The 18026-nt window shown below is 29.4% G+C and overlaps 1 protein-coding gene across 1 annotated transcript; it reads left to right on the top strand.

Moving 5' to 3' along the window:
* Nucleotides 1-5498: 5498 nt before the first annotated feature.
* LOC105777138 (acetate--CoA ligase CCL3) lies at nt 5499-8595 on the top strand. Its single transcript, XM_012600219.2, has 3 exons — nt 5499-5784; nt 6709-7299; nt 7533-8595. Exons 1-3 carry the CDS (start codon nt 5572-5574, stop codon nt 8427-8429), a joined length of 1701 nt encoding a protein of 566 aa, XP_012455673.1. The 5' UTR covers nt 5499-5571; the 3' UTR covers nt 8430-8595.
* Nucleotides 8596-18026: the final 9431 nt, after the last annotated feature.

Below are 18026 nucleotides of genomic sequence, written 5' to 3'. Positions count from 1 at the left end.
TTTTTACCCAAAATCCTAAAATCCACCATTAACGACCCAATTTTCGGCTTTTATTTAAAACATGCGATTTAATAGCTAAAAACTCAATTTAAAGAATCAAATAACATCAAAAACAAATAAGGAATCAAATTGTTTCCTTAGTTGACAAAAAACTGAACGTTTGATCAAAAACCCGAAAACCCCGATAGTTAAGCAATGGAGAAATCTATGGTGTTTTTCTTGAAAAACTATGGAGATTTATGACTTGGGGAATGATAGAAATCTAAGGAATTAAGTTTGGGAATCAAAATTAAATTAGAGGAGCTTTGGAATATAATGGACAGCAAAACAAAAATATGGAGAAGAGACTAAAGTGAGTTTTATAAAGATGAAGGGGGAAAATAAGGTGAAAAGGTAAAATTTGGTTTAATTGCCTTTTAAAAACTCATAATTTAGATTCTTTTACAAATTAGTCGTTATTTCAAAATTGAAAGTCTTTTGAACATTATTTTCAACAATTATTTTAATTTTCAAAATTCCATAGACAAAAACATTTTTGAATATCATGCTTATGAAATTCCCGAGCACACTAGAGCTAAAATCCCTAAAATACCCTTAAAACTCTTAGGCCCAATTTTGGGATGTGACAGGGAGCATCATTCTTCTCAATCAACTTATTATTAGTGGAGTGGAGTGCCCTTTATATCTCATCCATATTCATGTTAATGGCATCCAACACATATTATTTGAGTTGATCTTTCCACGATTCCAACCCTATGGTATGTCCCTCAACTATCTCAAGACTTTCCTTTATACCACTTACGAATACCTCGAGATTGGTCACTTGACATTCTAAAGCTGATAGCATATCCCTCGATCTGCTCGCTTTCTTGGCCTCTCCATGGGTCTCCCTCAGTTCAATCTGATCATGTACTTCTTTCCCCATCTAACTTAACACATTCAAACCTTGGCTCTAAATACCAACTGTCATTGGGCTAGAACTTTAGTATAGCAAAATCGTGCGGCCTTAGGCGATTTTGTTTGCTTCAAATCTACTTAAGTCAGCCTAACTTTAGAAAGGCAAGATTTCTCAACGGAAATTCTCTAAGGCACCAAAAACAAGTGGAAACAAACTTTCAAGCGAAAAAGTAATAAACGAAAAGAAAAGTCACAAAAAAAGAAATGCACATCAAGTGTTTGAGTAAATGCTCTCAAAGTATTATTATTTTGAATGAATTACATTGAGTATAAAATGGAATGACTACAAATAAGGGGGAATACCCCTATTTATAGTTGAGCTCCCTTAGATCCAATGGTACACTTTAAATTACATCAACAGTCGAGATTAAAGTCTATCTACAAGATGAGAATCCCAATGGATTTAAACTCTATATAACATTATCCCTTAGGATTACCAATATTCATCATGATAACTCCAGTTTTATTGTATTATTTCATTGGGTCAGCAAGACTTCAAGTAGATGTGTTTCTCCACGTGTTCTACAAATCGAGATGTGCGTCATTTAATCAATTGACCTCTATAAGCAACTTTATATGAAATGATCACGAGTTTTGATCTGCAACCAATGACATTAAACTACTTTTTCCTTTTTATTTGACTCCAAAAATCTACCCATTAAGAGTTTATTTTATCTATAATAATAACTATCCTTAAAACCAATCATTTACTTAAAAATAGTGTTTTTGATCTATAGTAACAACAATCTAAATACTGTTATTTAAACCCATCCACTAGTCTTCTTAACGGTTGTATTCACCAATTGTGGATATCTACCCAAAAAGAAAATTTAAAGCCTCTGCTTTAATTTCAAAGTTTCATTGGCTTGCGCTTTATTTATATGTAAACAAAAAAAAATATAAATACTGGGTTTGATATGTGGGTGAGAAAATAATTTTCTATTTAATCTCATGTTATAATTGTTGATACGTATATTTATCCACTTGTGAGTATACAGTGAAACTTAGAAAGAAATAAATCTGTGGGCGAATAGGAATTGGTTAGCCTCACACAGCTTTGCTGTGATGTGATTGTTGTAACTATTTGCCTTTAACTTCGATTTTAATCTGTTTCATTCATCAATTTTATTGATTTGTAATATAAAATAATAATTTTAAAAACTACAATAATAGTGTAGAAAAAAGATAACCATATGTGAGGAAAAATTATATATACTTTATAAAACCAACACCAAGGATCAAACCGCTTATCCATTTTAAGATTTATTTAAAATTTAATTTAAAAATAAAATTATAAAAATAGAAGACGTACATGTTATTATAATAAAATGTTAAATTATTTAATGTAAAGCTTAGAATTATTTCATTTTACAAAAATAAAAATAAGATTAAGTACAATAAACAATTCAGACTTTATATTTAATATTGTCATCACCCAATTTTTTTATTTTATTTTATTAACATATAATGAAAAATATTAGTACAATTTCTACCAAAAAATCAATTACAAGTGTTAATCAATTTAATATATCAAATTATTATTATTTAAATAAAATATTGTTAGGACTAAATATAATTTTACTATACAACAATATTAATAAAATTAGCCATTATACAATCAGCTGGTGAAAATTTTAAAAATATTTACAAAATAATAATAATAATAAGATGGATTTTAGTAATTTATTTTTAGATAAGGAAGTTTTTTTAAGTGGGTAGTGTATTTTAAAAAAAGTTATTTCTAGTCTGCAATTTTTAAATACAATAATAATTTTAATGTCATTTTAAAATAAAATTTTAAAGTAAAATATTAATTATTCTTAACTTAATCTAATATAATTTTCATAAAAATTCATCTAAGATCACGTACTAAAGTTGATTTTTATTTTATTTTACATTTATCTAATTGATTTGATATTCAATTGATATACGACATTAAATCAATTAGCATTTTTAAAATTAGAGTGAGCGTTTAATCAAATTGAGCGAATTGATAAAAAGATATTCAAGTTAAAGGTTGACGAATCCTATTTTACTAACTAAACTTATTTTAAAATTTTGTGAATTTAATTGAATGAAATGAAATACGAGTCAAGCGAATAAAATTGTCCAAGTTAAATTAAAAAATAAACAAGTCAAATTAAAACTTTATTGCCGATATGATTAAATTCCAAATTAGAGCACATAAATTTAAGACAACTTCTTTTAAAGCAAAATAAGAGAAAAATAAAAGGATTTAAAATTTTATAAAAGTAATTTTATTTTATAACTTTTTTTAATTTTGAATATTATATTTGAAATTTTTAATAATAATATAGATAAAATAATTACAGAAATTTAATTATTATAAAAAGTTATAATATATTTATTTATAAAAGCTTATGGTCAAGAAGTATGTACATAATTTATTTATGTGTTCATGTTATATATTAGAGAAATACTATACTTACACATAAAAAATGTTAAAATTTTCAATTATAATTTATTTATAAAAATAACTTCCTAAAATTATTGCAAAAAAAAAGTATTATTCATTAAAGTTGTTATGAAAGTTATTTGACAATTTATAAAATATTTTTTATAAAGGTTATATATTATGAATTTTATATTATTTTGACTTAATTTACATATTATAAAAGGATTCAAATTAAATTTATATAAAATTTAATAATTAAAGCTACATACTATTTGGACTTTGAACCCAAATATTATAAAGCTGTACTAATTGTGCAAATACAAAAATTTTCTTGCATCATATCATGGGGTATAATACCATTTAAGAGAATGATGTTAGACACAAGTACCATAGATAACTCACTAACTCTTTAATTTGATACATTTAAGATTTTGAAATATGGTTGAGAAGGCGGTTGTTGTTTTAAAAATATTTTCCATATTAACAATATCACCTTAGTATAATATAAAAAACAAGGTGAGTCATACTAATATGTTGCATATTTCATAACTTGAATTATAGGCGAAATTGAGATTATTCATACTTCAAAGATTACATGGAAAAATAGATCTTGATAATCTTAATGACATAAATTCAAATTCAGATGATGATAATGAATATATGTTAAATATTAAAGATGAAATAAGCCAACAAATATGCATTAGAATAATTAGATAAAATTGCGAATCGAGTGAAAAAATTTCGAGTTAATCAAGTTGACTAGTCCTATTTTATCATATTAACTCGATTTGTATTTTTTTAATCGAGTTGAGTAAAATGAAATTCAAGTCGAGTCGAATCAAATCAAATAAAATCGAGCGAAATTGTTCGAGTTAAATTAAAAAATTAAACATATCAAATTAAAAACTTATTATAGTATAACTAATCCCATGTTATAGCACATAGATTTGAAACCATATATATTTAAAAACTTTTTCAAAACAAAATAATAAAAATAATATATTTTAGTATGATAAACTTGAATCATTAATTCATTAATTTAGGTCCCTAAAATTATTATTTTAGAAATTTTTAAAATTTTAACCTTCTTTATATATTTTTAGAATTTTTTTAAAATTTTAAATTTTTAAAATATATATATTTAGAATTTTTATAAATATTTTGAAATTTAAAATTATTTTAAAATTATTTTGTAATTTTTGTTTGAGAGAGAGACCAATTTGCTCATTTTCAAAATTGATAGTGACCAAAGGGGTATTTGCACCGATATATTATTCGAATTGTAAAATTTAACTTGACTCGAACTCAAAACTCAAAATATTTATTTGAGTTGACTCGAATAACTCAAATAATTTGATTCAGTTAATTCGAAATTTGAATTTTATTTTATTTTATCGAATCGAGTTTTGCTTACCCTATTATCAATTCCTCTTTTATACTGAACATAATGCATATGGTGATTTGATTTTAGTTTTGGTTACATGTTCATACTAATATTTTTATGGTAATTAATATTTTTAAAATATAAATTATACAACTGTAATTATAATTTGTATTACCAAAATGATATATGGAATTATCTATCAAAATAATAATTTTGTTATTATTTGTAACACATCTACCAAATATAAACACATCTAAAAATTATAATTATTTGTAATTATGGCTATAAATGGTAAAATTTATTACCATCAATGCATATCTTAATGACGGTTTGGGATAAGCATCAAATATTTCCATTTTGATCCCTTAGAGTAGGAACTTTCTTTTCTAAAATTATAAACCCATAGATACACTGTATATGTAAAAACAAGGAAAAAATATTTGTTTTACACTAAAAAATTGAAAATATATTATTTTGATAATTCACATTCTTTCTTTCTATAAGAGAGAAAAGAAAGGTAAAATTGTATCCTCAATCCTTGTAGTTTGAAATTTAATCTTATATTAAAAAATTAAAGCAGTAAATAATAAGCACACCATAAATATACCTTAAAATAATTATTTTTAAATTTTTTAAATATAAAAATTTCGCCAATATATTTTAACAGAAAATCTACGTGGCGGTTTCGGACAATTCCTACTATAAATACTGACTTTACGAATGAATCACTTTTTCAGCTTCGAAACCTCAGCATTGAATTTTTTTTTCATTTTTGGATAAACAGGAAGGAGACGGAGAGGGAGTATCGACGGTGATGGAGATGCGAGACATCGATGACCTCCCAAAGAACGCCGCCAACTACATGGCTTTGACGCCGTTGTGGTTCTTGGAACGAGCCGCCACGGTTCATCCCACCAGAAAAGCGGTGATCCATGGATCTCGAACGTACACGTGGCTCCAAACTTACCAGCGTTGCCGTCGCTTGGCTTCAGCTCTTTCGAAACGCTCCATCGGCGTTGGTAGCTCGGTAATCAGATTTTTTTCCATCGCCTATCATCATTATTAACGATAACGATAGAAAAAATTCGGATAAAGTGAAATCTGTCTGTTTTTAACCTTTTTTTGCTTGCTGAGTTGAATCAAGAGAACAAACTTTAAAAAAAGAAAAAGACAAAAAAAGGGAGAATTCTTTTCCTTTTTCCTTGTCAAATTTAAAGTTTTTAGGTTTTATTAGTAAGCTTTAGTAGTATAACTATGCTCATAGATTTTGTATAGTGGAGTGGAGTTGGCCTAGATCTGGTAATTCATGTATTTATCGGTGTGATTTGTAGAGTAAGATATTTTATATTATTAATTATTCGGTTTGTATAGATTTTGAGACATTTTGTATATTTGTATCTTCTGATGTTTATATCTATGCTGTGAATGTTTAAGATGTTATTATATTATATAAAATTTAATATATTAATAATTTGTATTATAATGATTTTTGAAACATTTTGTACATTTGTATCATGTCATGTTTGTCATAATGTTTTCATGGAATCGTGTTTAACATAGCCGGTCTCGTTGGTCCCATGCTGTTGTTCCATTACTTGTTATTATGGTATTATTAGTGGAATAAGATGGAAGGTTTTAATTTGGAAAAAAAGGATAGAAGGTTTACTGCTTTTAATGCTTGATGCGTGGCCCAAATTTGGTATGGGGATTGCCAGTTGTGTTAATCTATTGAATCTGGAATTTTAAGGTTTTCTTTTTGGTGGAATAGTTACGTACTGACTTCTTATATGTTTATACATAGTTGAGAAATCTGAGTATCATTTACTAGATTGAAAGCATATTAATTTCTGCTCCAGAGAATTGTGGATGGATTCTTTATATAATGACTGTCTTTTATGCAACTTAAATGGTTCTATTGCTTGTATTCATTTTTTTTTAAAAAAATTGGCAGGTAGCCATAATTGCACCAAACGTTCCTGCTTTGTATGAAGCTCATTTTGGGATTCCGATGTCTGGTGCTGTTGTAAACACCATCAATATTCGCCTAAATGCATCAACCATTGCTTTCCTTTTGGGTCATTCACAATCCACCATCGTCATTGTGGATCAAGAGTTTTTCAATTTGGCGGAGGATGCTTTGAGAATCATGAAGGAGAAAAGCCAAAGCAATTTCACGCCTCCGCTTGTTATTGTCATTGCTGACGAAAGCTGCAACCCGGAAACACTTAAGTATGCTTTGGGGCAAGGAGCCGTTGAGTATGAGAAGTTCTTAGAAAGTGGTGACCCTGACTTTGCTTGGAAGCCTCCTCAAGATGAGTGGCAAAGCATTGCTTTGGGCTATACTTCCGGCACGACAGCCAGCCCAAAAGGGGTGGTATTACATCACCGAGGGGCATATCTAATGGCTTTGAGTAATCCTATTATATGGGAAATGAATGAAGGAGCTGTATATTTATGGACTCTGCCCATGTTCCATTGTAATGGTTGGTGTTTTCCTTGGACACTTGCTGCTGTTTGTGGAATTAACATATGCCTCCGACAGGTAATTTCTTGTCTAAATAATAGCTTATTGTTTCTTGGTGTGATTTTGTTGAAATTCTAAAGTGTTGGATTCAGTGTTCTGTTCTTGTGTATGTCATAATTTCAGTTCAGAGATTCAGACTTTCAGAAGTCTTTAGTCCATTATAAACAATGTGGATGCGAAAGTTGTGCGCTTTATCTATGATCATAGCTTAAACTTACTGATGCCCCTATTTGTTTCTTTCGTATCTGCAGGTAACAGCGAAGGGCATATACTCGGCCATCGCGAAGTACAGGGTGACTCACTTCTGTGCTGCACCTGTGGTTCTCAATTCCATAGTTAATGCCTCGCCTGAGGATACCATTCTGCCCCTCCCCCATGTTGTTCGTGTAATGACAGCTGGTGCAGCCCCACCCCCTTCTGTCCTTTCTGGAATGTCCCAGAAAGGTTTCCGAGTCACCCACACTTACGGTCTCTCCGAAACCTATGGTCCTTCTACAGTGTGTGCATGGAAGCCTGAATGGGACTCCCTACCTCCTGAAACTCAAGCTCGTCTAAATGCACGTCAAGGTGTCCGATATGTTGGTTTAGAGTGCCTAGATGTCATTAGTACTCAAACTGGTCAGCCCGTACCTGCTGATGGAAAAACCATTGGAGAAATAGTGTTTCGCGGTAACATTGTGATGAAAGGCTACTTAAAGAACCCGAAAGCAAATGAGGAAACATTCGCAAATGGCTGGTTTCACTCTGGGGATCTGGGTGTGAAAAATCCAGATGGATACATTGAAATAAAAGATAGGTCGAAGGACATAATCATATCGGGAGGCGAAAACATCAGCAGCGTGGAAGTGGAAAACAATCTCTATTTGCACCCTGCAGTAATGGAGGCATCAGTGGTGGCGAGGGCGGACGAGCGGTGGGGAGAGTCACCTTGTGCTTTCGTTACCTTGAAGCCTGGGGTAGACAAATCCGATGAACAGCGGTTAGCTGAAGACATAATGAAGTTCTGCAGGTCCAAGATGCCTGCATACTGGGTTCCAAAATCAGTGATATTTGGTCCGCTGCCAAAGACGGCCACAGGTAAGATTCAGAAGCATGTGCTAAGAGCCAAGGCAAAAGAGTTGGGACCCGTCAGGATGAGTAAGTTATAACTTGGCAAGTTCCAAAACTAAATTATTAGGCATCTAAATCTTGTTGTTATTAACATTAAAAAGAAGATAAAAAATGTAGGGGATTCCTACTAGTAGTGTTGTATTTTGTACTGTTTGTGTAGGCTTGTAGCAGTATTTTATGAATAAATATTTCTGGTCAATAATATATATTTGATTGAATGTGATAGATAAAGAATAATTAAAGTGATAGGAATGCTGTTATGAAATAATTTAGTAAGCTTGAAATACTATTTTTTAAAAGAATTGTAATGATATAAATAAAAATATAATTATTTTATGAGAGTTGGAATATATAATTATTAATTACATTAAACTTATTTAATTTTTGTAAATTAATATATTCGATAATTATTGTTAAATTAATACTTTTCTCTCGAAAACCTCTCCCCCTCTATTTCTCATTATCTTTTTGCCCACTGTTTCTCATGTCCCTACAATACCCAGAAATTAGAGCGAAAAAGAAATCAGTTCCTGCAAGTTAACCACCGTGACTATCGTCGCAATCCACCATCCGCCGCCGGTCAAATATCCAGAATGTAAATCAACCCCAAAACTTTCTTCTATTTATGTTTCGACAAAAAATATGGAATTGGTACAAAATTAGGATTTAATATTCTGATTTTGGGATAAAATCCACTAACGACACGTTTATCTTTTTGGATAGGGAACAAAACACTCCTCTTTTCTTTGTTCTTATTGTGCGTGCAAAAGAGAGTTCTTTAAAAAAAAACTTGGAAAATATTATTATATATATTTCTGAATTGTCCATTAAATGACGGGATATATAATGGGGAGGATATTTGTAAATTTATCATATTTGAATTTAGACTCGTACATTTGCTTTTAAATATGAATTTAAATAATAATATCTGAATTCCCTAAATAAAAAGAATTTGAAAATCAAGTAAAAAATGAAGTCCAATATTTAGATTTATAAAAGCAAAAGGAAAATCAATAGGCTTAGTATTTAGATTTTAAAAACATGGATTGGATTGGGATCTCATTTCAATAATATGAGGCTGCCTAGACGTGAAAGTTGAAAAGGCTTGTCTATTATGCTCACAGAAAGGCCTAGCCCGAAATTCTTAAATCCTAAAGAGCATGGATGTTTGGAATGCTTTATGAACAAGGTTTGGTACATGTTTTCATCACCATCAAGTTTGACTCATATCCTAAATTCTCAATATATTCAATGAAGTTGATACAAGCTATTCACATCTTAACAAGTCTCTTGGGATTACATGGAAAACTCTATGCACCATAGAGTCATTGGAATATCATTTTTGTTCTGTCCAACTTCTATATTTGCAAGTAAAACGGAGCAGTGTTAATTGCCTCAAGCATGGGTGATGAACAAAACATAAAAATAATGAACACAATCATATGTTTGTCCAGTTCGATTTTCTTATTTTCCCTAGGCTTTCTCCTAAGATATAATCTACTACCTTAGTGCATTGTACAACAAGTGGTTATAAACATTAACGCTTATCGAATTAGAATCTCACTCGTTCATCTAAAATCTAGATAACTCTCCTCTAAAACCCTATTTGATAAACTATTGAATAGCTTTATTTTTTCAAAATAGTCTTGATAACTATTCAAGAGATAGAATTTTTTCCAAAAAAAAAAAATGTGAAAAATGATAAATAGATAGTAAATAGTTCAACATTATTTTATTTTATTCTATATTTTCCTTCAAACATTTTACGTATACTCCAATCTTTGTTCATTTATTCAATATTTTTTTTTATTATTTTACGTATACGACCGTCATGATGTCCACCTACCAGTAAATTCAGCCTCCATTGTTATAGATTGTACATCAGGTTGGAATGCTTGATTTATGTATAGCAATCTAGGTTTAATTTCATTGTTGATACGTGATGAGTGCAATAAATAATATTATAATGTATATAAGATAAAGACAATAGTAAAGAATGGATGAATGGAAGCAGATCACGAAGCGTGTGAATTTCAATATCCATTTTCAGATAACTCTGGTACCCAAGGAATCAAAGGAGGAAGTAGTTATGGTATGTAGCTGAAAAGTGGATCGTTACAGGGTTAACATCACTGAATCAAATCAATCAAATTTTGTGTGGAAAATCAGGTCTTGAGTACAAGTTTTATTTTCTAATCATTTCTTTTAACCAACATACGTATCAAACTTGAAGTCCACGTCACTCACAACAAGAGATTCAATGATGCATTCCGTAATTGGTTTTACCTTCTTTCCGACAAAATTAAAAAGAAATCGTTGAATTCAATCTATTACTCAAAATGAAATCCATACATTATGAAATTAATTAGTTTTACTATAAATTCTAAAGGAATTTCAATTTCACCGTAGCGAAACCTAATTGGAGATGGGGATCTTGCTTATGAAATTTTGGAAATTTCTCTTTAACTTTTTTAAAATTTTTTTTTAAAAGTTTTTAATTAAACTCTCTATAATTTTGAGAATTCTTGTTAAGCCCCCAAACTTTTTAAAAATTTAATTAAGCCCCTCCAAAACTTAATGTCTTCTTCTACCATTAATTGAATAGGCATCTGACAAATTCATGGTGTAAAGCCTTGGATATTTTTGAGAATCGAAAAAGTATACTTCCTCTATTTGATGTTGACTAAAATAAGGTGTTTTAACCTTACTGCTTTACTTCTATTTGCCTTTGATTAGAATAAGGTTTTTTAAACTTATAAATAGACATAATCGTCTCTCCTCTTGTATCATTCGAATTCGACATTGTGTATTTTCTTCTCCTCTGCTCGTGCTTTTCCCCGAAAGGGTTTTTGCATAAAATTCTGAGTGTTCTGTTTTTTTCTCTCTTTCTTTGCAATTCATCATCATTATCAACGTTCAATTTTACACTATCGATTTGTACCTTTGCCTTGTATTGTAGCATTTTAGCTACTAACTTTGTTGTATTGATGCAAACAAGCCATGTTTCGATACCTGGACCCTTGGAGCATAAAAATTAATTAAAAAAAATACACAAAATCATCCCCAAACATCATCATACGATTCCATCAAGTTCCAAATAATTCCAAAACATTTCCAAGGTCCATTCAAACAAAATTTGAAGGCATACAAATTTTCAAACCAATTTAAGAGTAAAAACCTAACTTTAAAATAACAAAATAGTTTCAAAATGCACAAGATTACACAGGTCATACTCACAAATTCTTAAAATAGCCTAAGCCTTTACTTACATGCCAAAATACAAATAATAAATAAAAATCCTTACTTTAAAATTTCAACTTTGTCAATGCAATCCTCCCAAGAGCACGAACTCAAACTTCTTAGTGTAGCACCCTACACCCAACCCAATTGTTGGCTTCGAATGCATGATGTCATATTACTTTAACGAAGCAACTCAAGCTATCTCATTATATAATCACAAAATTTAAATCACAATTATCATTCAAACCAATTTAGTCATTAATCATGCTCACACATATGCATTCATAAGGTTTAGAATTCAAATTCATCATGTTACGAGGTTGTGCTAGGTTAAATTTTAGAGTTAGGACTTGAATTGAAACTCAACAATCAAATTTCAATGTTGTGTCTCAAGACAGAGGACTTCTTGTCTCGAGACAGGCCTCATTTTATTTTAGGTATTTTTTATTTCAATGTCAACATGTCTCGAGACACTAGATGTGATGTCTTGAGGCAAGGTCTCTTAAGTCTCGAGACCAACCTCCTCTGTTTTCTTGTTTTAGCTTCAATGTTTGGATGTCCCGAGACAAGGGGTTCTTGTCTTGAGACCTAAAGTAGGGCAAAAATGATTTAGCTTCGAAGTTTACTTGTCTCGAGACAAATGCCACTTGCCTCGAGATTTAAATAGGATTGTCTTGAGACACTAAGCATGTAGGTCTAAATATAAGGTAAAATTTGTTCTTATGGTCTCGAGACATGATCATACTATCTCAAGACACAATGGTAAAATGGCCTTAAATGCACATTTTCAAAGGTCCAAACTAAACCAAATGGCACCTCAAGTGTATCTAAACTTTACATCAAAGTTACACCATCAATCTAACACATCTAAACACAATCAAACATCACCAATTCATAACCACCAATGCATCAACATTTAACTATCTATTTCTCATAATCAAACTTATAGAAACTAGCATCGTTATCTACTAATTAAAGACTAAAATTAAATTTAAAAAACTTCATAGGCGAAATATCAATATATGAAAATGACCATTTAAACAACATGACCAAAACAACCTAGGTACATGTTATTCCAACTTAAACGCATATATACATACAAAAGAGGTAGCAAAATGATTCTCGAGTTGAGTTGTTAAAAATGGATGCTTTGACACTTTCAACCTACGAAAATCCTCGTCCAAGACCTGCACACAGGAATAAACAAAGTCGTATGATGAGTATTATAATTCAAATTCATTTCATTAAAGATAAACTAAAGTAAATATATGAGTATATATATAACAAGTATCAATTACATTTATATTTACTACTTTAACTAATTATACCAATCATCCAACTTTCTTTTTAATTTCACAATTCAATATGAATTTCCTTACTTATTCATGTTGGCCCCTATTATTCGATGATAGAAAATAGGACGAATACTCGAATCTATTTTATTCTTTCATCCGGTATTGTCCATATTGTTCATATTGCTCATTCTGCCATCCCAGACCGCCCAACAACAATGGCTTGTAAATCACTATATCGATGACCCTATGGCATGCCAATTATACCTGAACTATGTCTAACATTGTTTAACGGGGCATTAACATCATAATCACCTTTGTACACATATAATCGTAATATCAATGCCTCAACATTTATATACATAGCAAACACGGTTTGAATATTTATCACATATTCCAATTATCACCAATCAAATCCATTATTTCAAGTTAATAGGGAAACATGTCATTGCCTCAATGCATAGTCATATTGTTTATAGCAATTAATTAGTTAAATAAAGAAAATTGAAATTGAATTATAAAAGTAAAAACTGCAAAAGTTAGATGACATCTATCTTTTCCTTTCATTTCGTCTCTGACGTTCCAACATTGTCTTTGGCTACATTCAATAATACAATTACAGAATTGTTGTTAATCACACAATTCATCGAAATCAAACATAAATGCATTTAATTAAATTTAGCCCTTTACAACCCTAATATTCAAAACATATATATTACACAATCTATCTGATCAAATTTAGCTTCGACTTAATTAATATAGTACAAGGACCTCTAGCTTTCAATTCATGACATAATTTCTAATAGTTTTCAATTTATTCAATTTGAACCTTAATTTCAAAATCAACAATATAATTCATTTTGTAAATCCAAGCTAATTTCAATATCCATTAACATAATCTTACATAGTTTAAGCTTAGGATTGAACTACCCATCATCTTTAAGCTTTGAATCTAGCAATTCTTTAATGGTAAATTAATGCATACTAAATAATTAGTGAAATCAATATATAGGTTAGCTTAATCAAGCTCCCATGATTAAAATCCATAACAATATTAAGAACTAAATCCTTTTCATTTATAAATTAAAATTTTAATATTGATTGCACTTTTATAATTTAGTCTTTGTATTTTAATTATCAATCAATTCATGCTAGTTCTACTAAATAATTTAATCTATCACTATCGTAGATGACACATGAATTTTTCATTTTCAAACCTAACTATCTTGTTTAGCATTTTGACTCCAAAATCAGGTTTTTCTAACACTATTGGAATTTGGGTCATTACACAATGCCTCTCACCAACACATTTAAACCACTAACTCTTTAAACTTGAAGAGCTAAGTACACAAAGATTTCCTGTCTTATCCTAACTAGATTAGTTTTGAGTCTTTTATAGCCATAAGGTTAAGTTCCAATTAAGCCATTCTCATTATACTTCCACAGTAAGGCTCAACACTCAAACAATTTCCATTACACTATTTTCTCGTTACTTAATGAGGTGACTTGCACAATTAGCATTTATTAACCATTTAATGAGAGTCCAACTTATATTGTATCAAACTTAATTCCAATTATATATAATATTTATTCATTGACAAAAATAATTTTATATTTTATCTACATTTCTCAAAGCTTACCATACTAAAATTGAATCCTCAATCTTATTCAGCCAAAGGCTTCTGTCTTCAAATTCTTATTTCACATACCAACTGTTTCATATTTATTAGCAGACAGTCCATTTATACCGAATACCAATTTAATTCATAATTTTGCTAAGTCACTTATCTTTAGTTAACCTTATTATTAAATAAAATCTTTAGTAGAATTAATTCCTCCTTCAAGGTTCTTATGAGCTTAGAAATTGAACTCTTTGTGAATTGAGTTCAATATTTATTACTTACTTTTTCAAATAAACTTATTAACAAATTAAATTGCATATCCCTTTGTAGCTTAATTAAGAATAGACTCGGATACGCAAATTTCCATCCAAAACACACCACATATAATACAGGTAGAAATTGCACTATAAGTGCATACCCTTTAATCACACAGAGAACAAATGTGTTATGCCGTAAGGCATAATATCATATCTCCCTCGCACACATACAGATCCATACAAGCACGCATCTAATTCCTATGGCATATCAATTGCATCCTAGTTAATCTACCAAGCTCACAAGGGCATTCACAATATTAATCCATCAAATGATTCACAGTTCACATAACGATTCATATACTTACATATCACATAATATTTTCATGTTTTTTAGTCACATAAAAATTTTTATATTGCAAACATATCATATTTTTTGTGCTTATTAGAAACCAATATCATCAAACTCATTCACATTATCAAATTGTCACCTAAATGACCAATATCACCACACAAAGCTTCATAGTTTTATGTAGGCACTTAACAAATCATCTCATTTCACATATCGTACAAAGCATTCTTATTTTTCAATTTACTTACTCATTTGTGTTGGAAAAAATCCAGTTCGAAAATGGTTTTCTTGCACAGCGAAAAAATAAAAATTTTGAAAATCGAGCCGGTTTGTGATCTTTATAGAAATAAACTTTTTTCAAAATAATACCTGTGCTTTGAGCGAGACAGATCCTAGATGTTCCCAACTTTCAACCGAACGACCTTCTTCATTGTTATTATACGATGAATTGCTACCAGTGTGGGCTCGAACAATTTCAAATCAAACATAGAACCAAAAATAATGTTCTTACTTTTAGTAAGAAAGTAAATCTCTCTCTCTCTTACAGAAATCAGTAGAATTGTTATTCCCTGAAAATATAATTTATATCTAGAAATAAAATCTCACTATTTTCGAGTAGAATAACAATATCTCAAAGTTGTGTTTTAGCCCTACCAATGCCATCTTTTTACAAGGAGAGGAAGTGAAACCCTAGTTGAATTAGTAGAACACAAATAATACTTATTTAATAGAAAAAAAACTCATCCCCTAATCTAACTAGGAGAGAGCGGTGACTAATAGGGTGTGCCTCCCCTCATATGTATTATGATGGGGATTCATGCCTCTCCTGTATTGGGTCCAATTATATGTGCATTCTAGACTTTTAACCCAACACTTTATAATTTAATCCAATCCAATACATGTTTTTCTATTTCTCAAAATAAATATTATTTATTAAATTAATTAATTAATTTTTTCCAATTAAATAATTTTCTCAACCTATTTCTAATTCTGTTAAAATCATGATAATTTTACCGTAAAAGAATCTATAAGAAAATATATTTAATTTCTACATTCAATGAATTCACAATGCCCAATTAATTTAATTATATTTTCAAACTTCAATTATGTAATTAAATAATAATTTAAAAAACTTAAATTAATTCTTAGGTTATTTCCATACTTTGTAAGAAACGACATTCATTTCCGAATGTAACCCATTTCTCTAACATTATCATTTCTATCCATTTTTGTTCATTTGATTCAACATGCAATTCATTTTTTGTTTCAACAAGTTAGCGGAGGAACCTATTGGACACTTGTAATTAGGGTCAAATGATTTTTAATTAAGTTCCAGCTTTTTCTCTATTAATTATAAACTCATTTAGTCACGAAATCATTCCACTATAGTATCGTGATTGTACTCTCTCTAATAACACACCATTACGAAATCTACTCGATCAGTGCTCGTCCCATGACCTTGTCATAAGTGTGTTACCCTCATAGGATATCCTTAATCTCTTCGGGATAAATTTTACTTCATGAAAAGTCAATTACTATCATATAGTAATTAAGTCATTCATCATTGAGCTTTATTAGCTTACCCTATATTTTTTATCTTCTCAATTAATTAGTAAGCTTAAGACCGGACAACGTGTGGGAGCTCGGATTGATTTTCTCCCATAAGGTCTTTTTAAATAATTATTAAATTTATGGACTTTTAGATTGTGGGTCTAATTTGTATATTTTTATTTCGGTTTTGGGTTTTGTTGAGTTTTTAGTTAACTAGTTTAAGTATTTTGAATAGTTTCTGTTAATTAGATTAAATGTTTGATTTTCAAAATTAAACAAGTTAAAAGCTTTTCCACTTCAAAAAAAAATGAGCAATCTAGTTTTCCAAAAAAATAAGCGAATTAACGATGCGTCCATTGTTTCAAACTCAGTAGTAAGGAACAAATGTTTTAAAGAAACCTTTTTTTTTTATAAATATATAATGGCTTGTTTTTAATAAATGAGAACGAGTTTTCAGAAATTACTTTTTCAAAAAAAACAAGTGGAAGTTTTTAGAAAGCAAACAATTTAGTTTTAAGTAGTCCGTGTAACCCTCAAAATCTTGTCATAACTTTTAGGCCAAATTTAGGGCGTTACATTATGAGCATCATAATATTATGTTTTTTTTTAAATTTGGTAAAATTATGGTCTAAACTCCTTAAAATTTTGTTTGATTTTTTATAGATCTTGTAATTTAATATGATAAATTTAGTAATGCTTTTAATTTAAACCCATTTATTTTATTAACTTAAACTATCTCTTTTACTTTACATTAATTATTCATAAAAATAAAAAATGTATAAATAATTATAATATTTAATACAAAATTCATATTTTACTTATGCTAATAATGTAATTTTATATTTTTCTTTTGTAATATGAATTAATTTTATGTAAGTTTTAATTATTTTAGTTAGAAAATAAATTTTTAACATTAAAACTTCAGTTCGTATTAAAATCTTACATATGCAACATAAATAATGATATTTAAATATTACTTTTTATGTTTTATTAGAAGAAAATTATATATTTTTGCAGTATTGATAAAATATATATATGTTAAGTATGACTCTATTTTCAGTCAAATTTGAAAAATAATCTTTTAGTTAAACTTTGTTTAATTGTTTCAGTCAAACACTGATTAGTTTAGATTATTTTATTATTATTTGACATATGAATTTAGCTTATAAATAGGCTCTTTTACAACCTTAGTAAAGACACCCATTAGAGATTAGAACTCATAACACATTTAGAGAATTTTGTGTTTACGTTTTGAGAGTTCTTTGTTTTCAGGTTTTCGGGGTTTAGTTTTTATCTCTATCTTTTGTACTCTTCGTTCTTTTTC

The sequence above is a fragment of the Gossypium raimondii genome, chromosome 10, assembly GCF_025698545.1.
Source record: "Gossypium raimondii isolate GPD5lz chromosome 10, ASM2569854v1, whole genome shotgun sequence".
Classification (NCBI taxonomy): domain Eukaryota; kingdom Viridiplantae; phylum Streptophyta; class Magnoliopsida; order Malvales; family Malvaceae; genus Gossypium; species Gossypium raimondii.
This window is presented reverse-complemented; position numbering and strand designations above follow the sequence as displayed.

What these genes read in the sequence shown, in the direction of transcription:
- LOC105777138 (XM_012600219.2), top strand. Translation starts at nt 5,572, where the DNA reads ATGGAGATGCGAGACATCGATGACCTCCCAAAGAACGCCGCCAACTAC. An exon ending in CCATCGGCGTTGGTAGCTCG is followed by an intron (nt 5,785 to 6,708) that starts GTAATCAGATTT and finishes AAAAATTGGCAG; the next exon opens with GTAGCCATAATTGCACCAAA. An exon ending in TTAACATATGCCTCCGACAG is followed by an intron (nt 7,300 to 7,532) that starts GTAATTTCTTGT and finishes TCGTATCTGCAG; the next exon opens with GTAACAGCGAAGGGCATATA.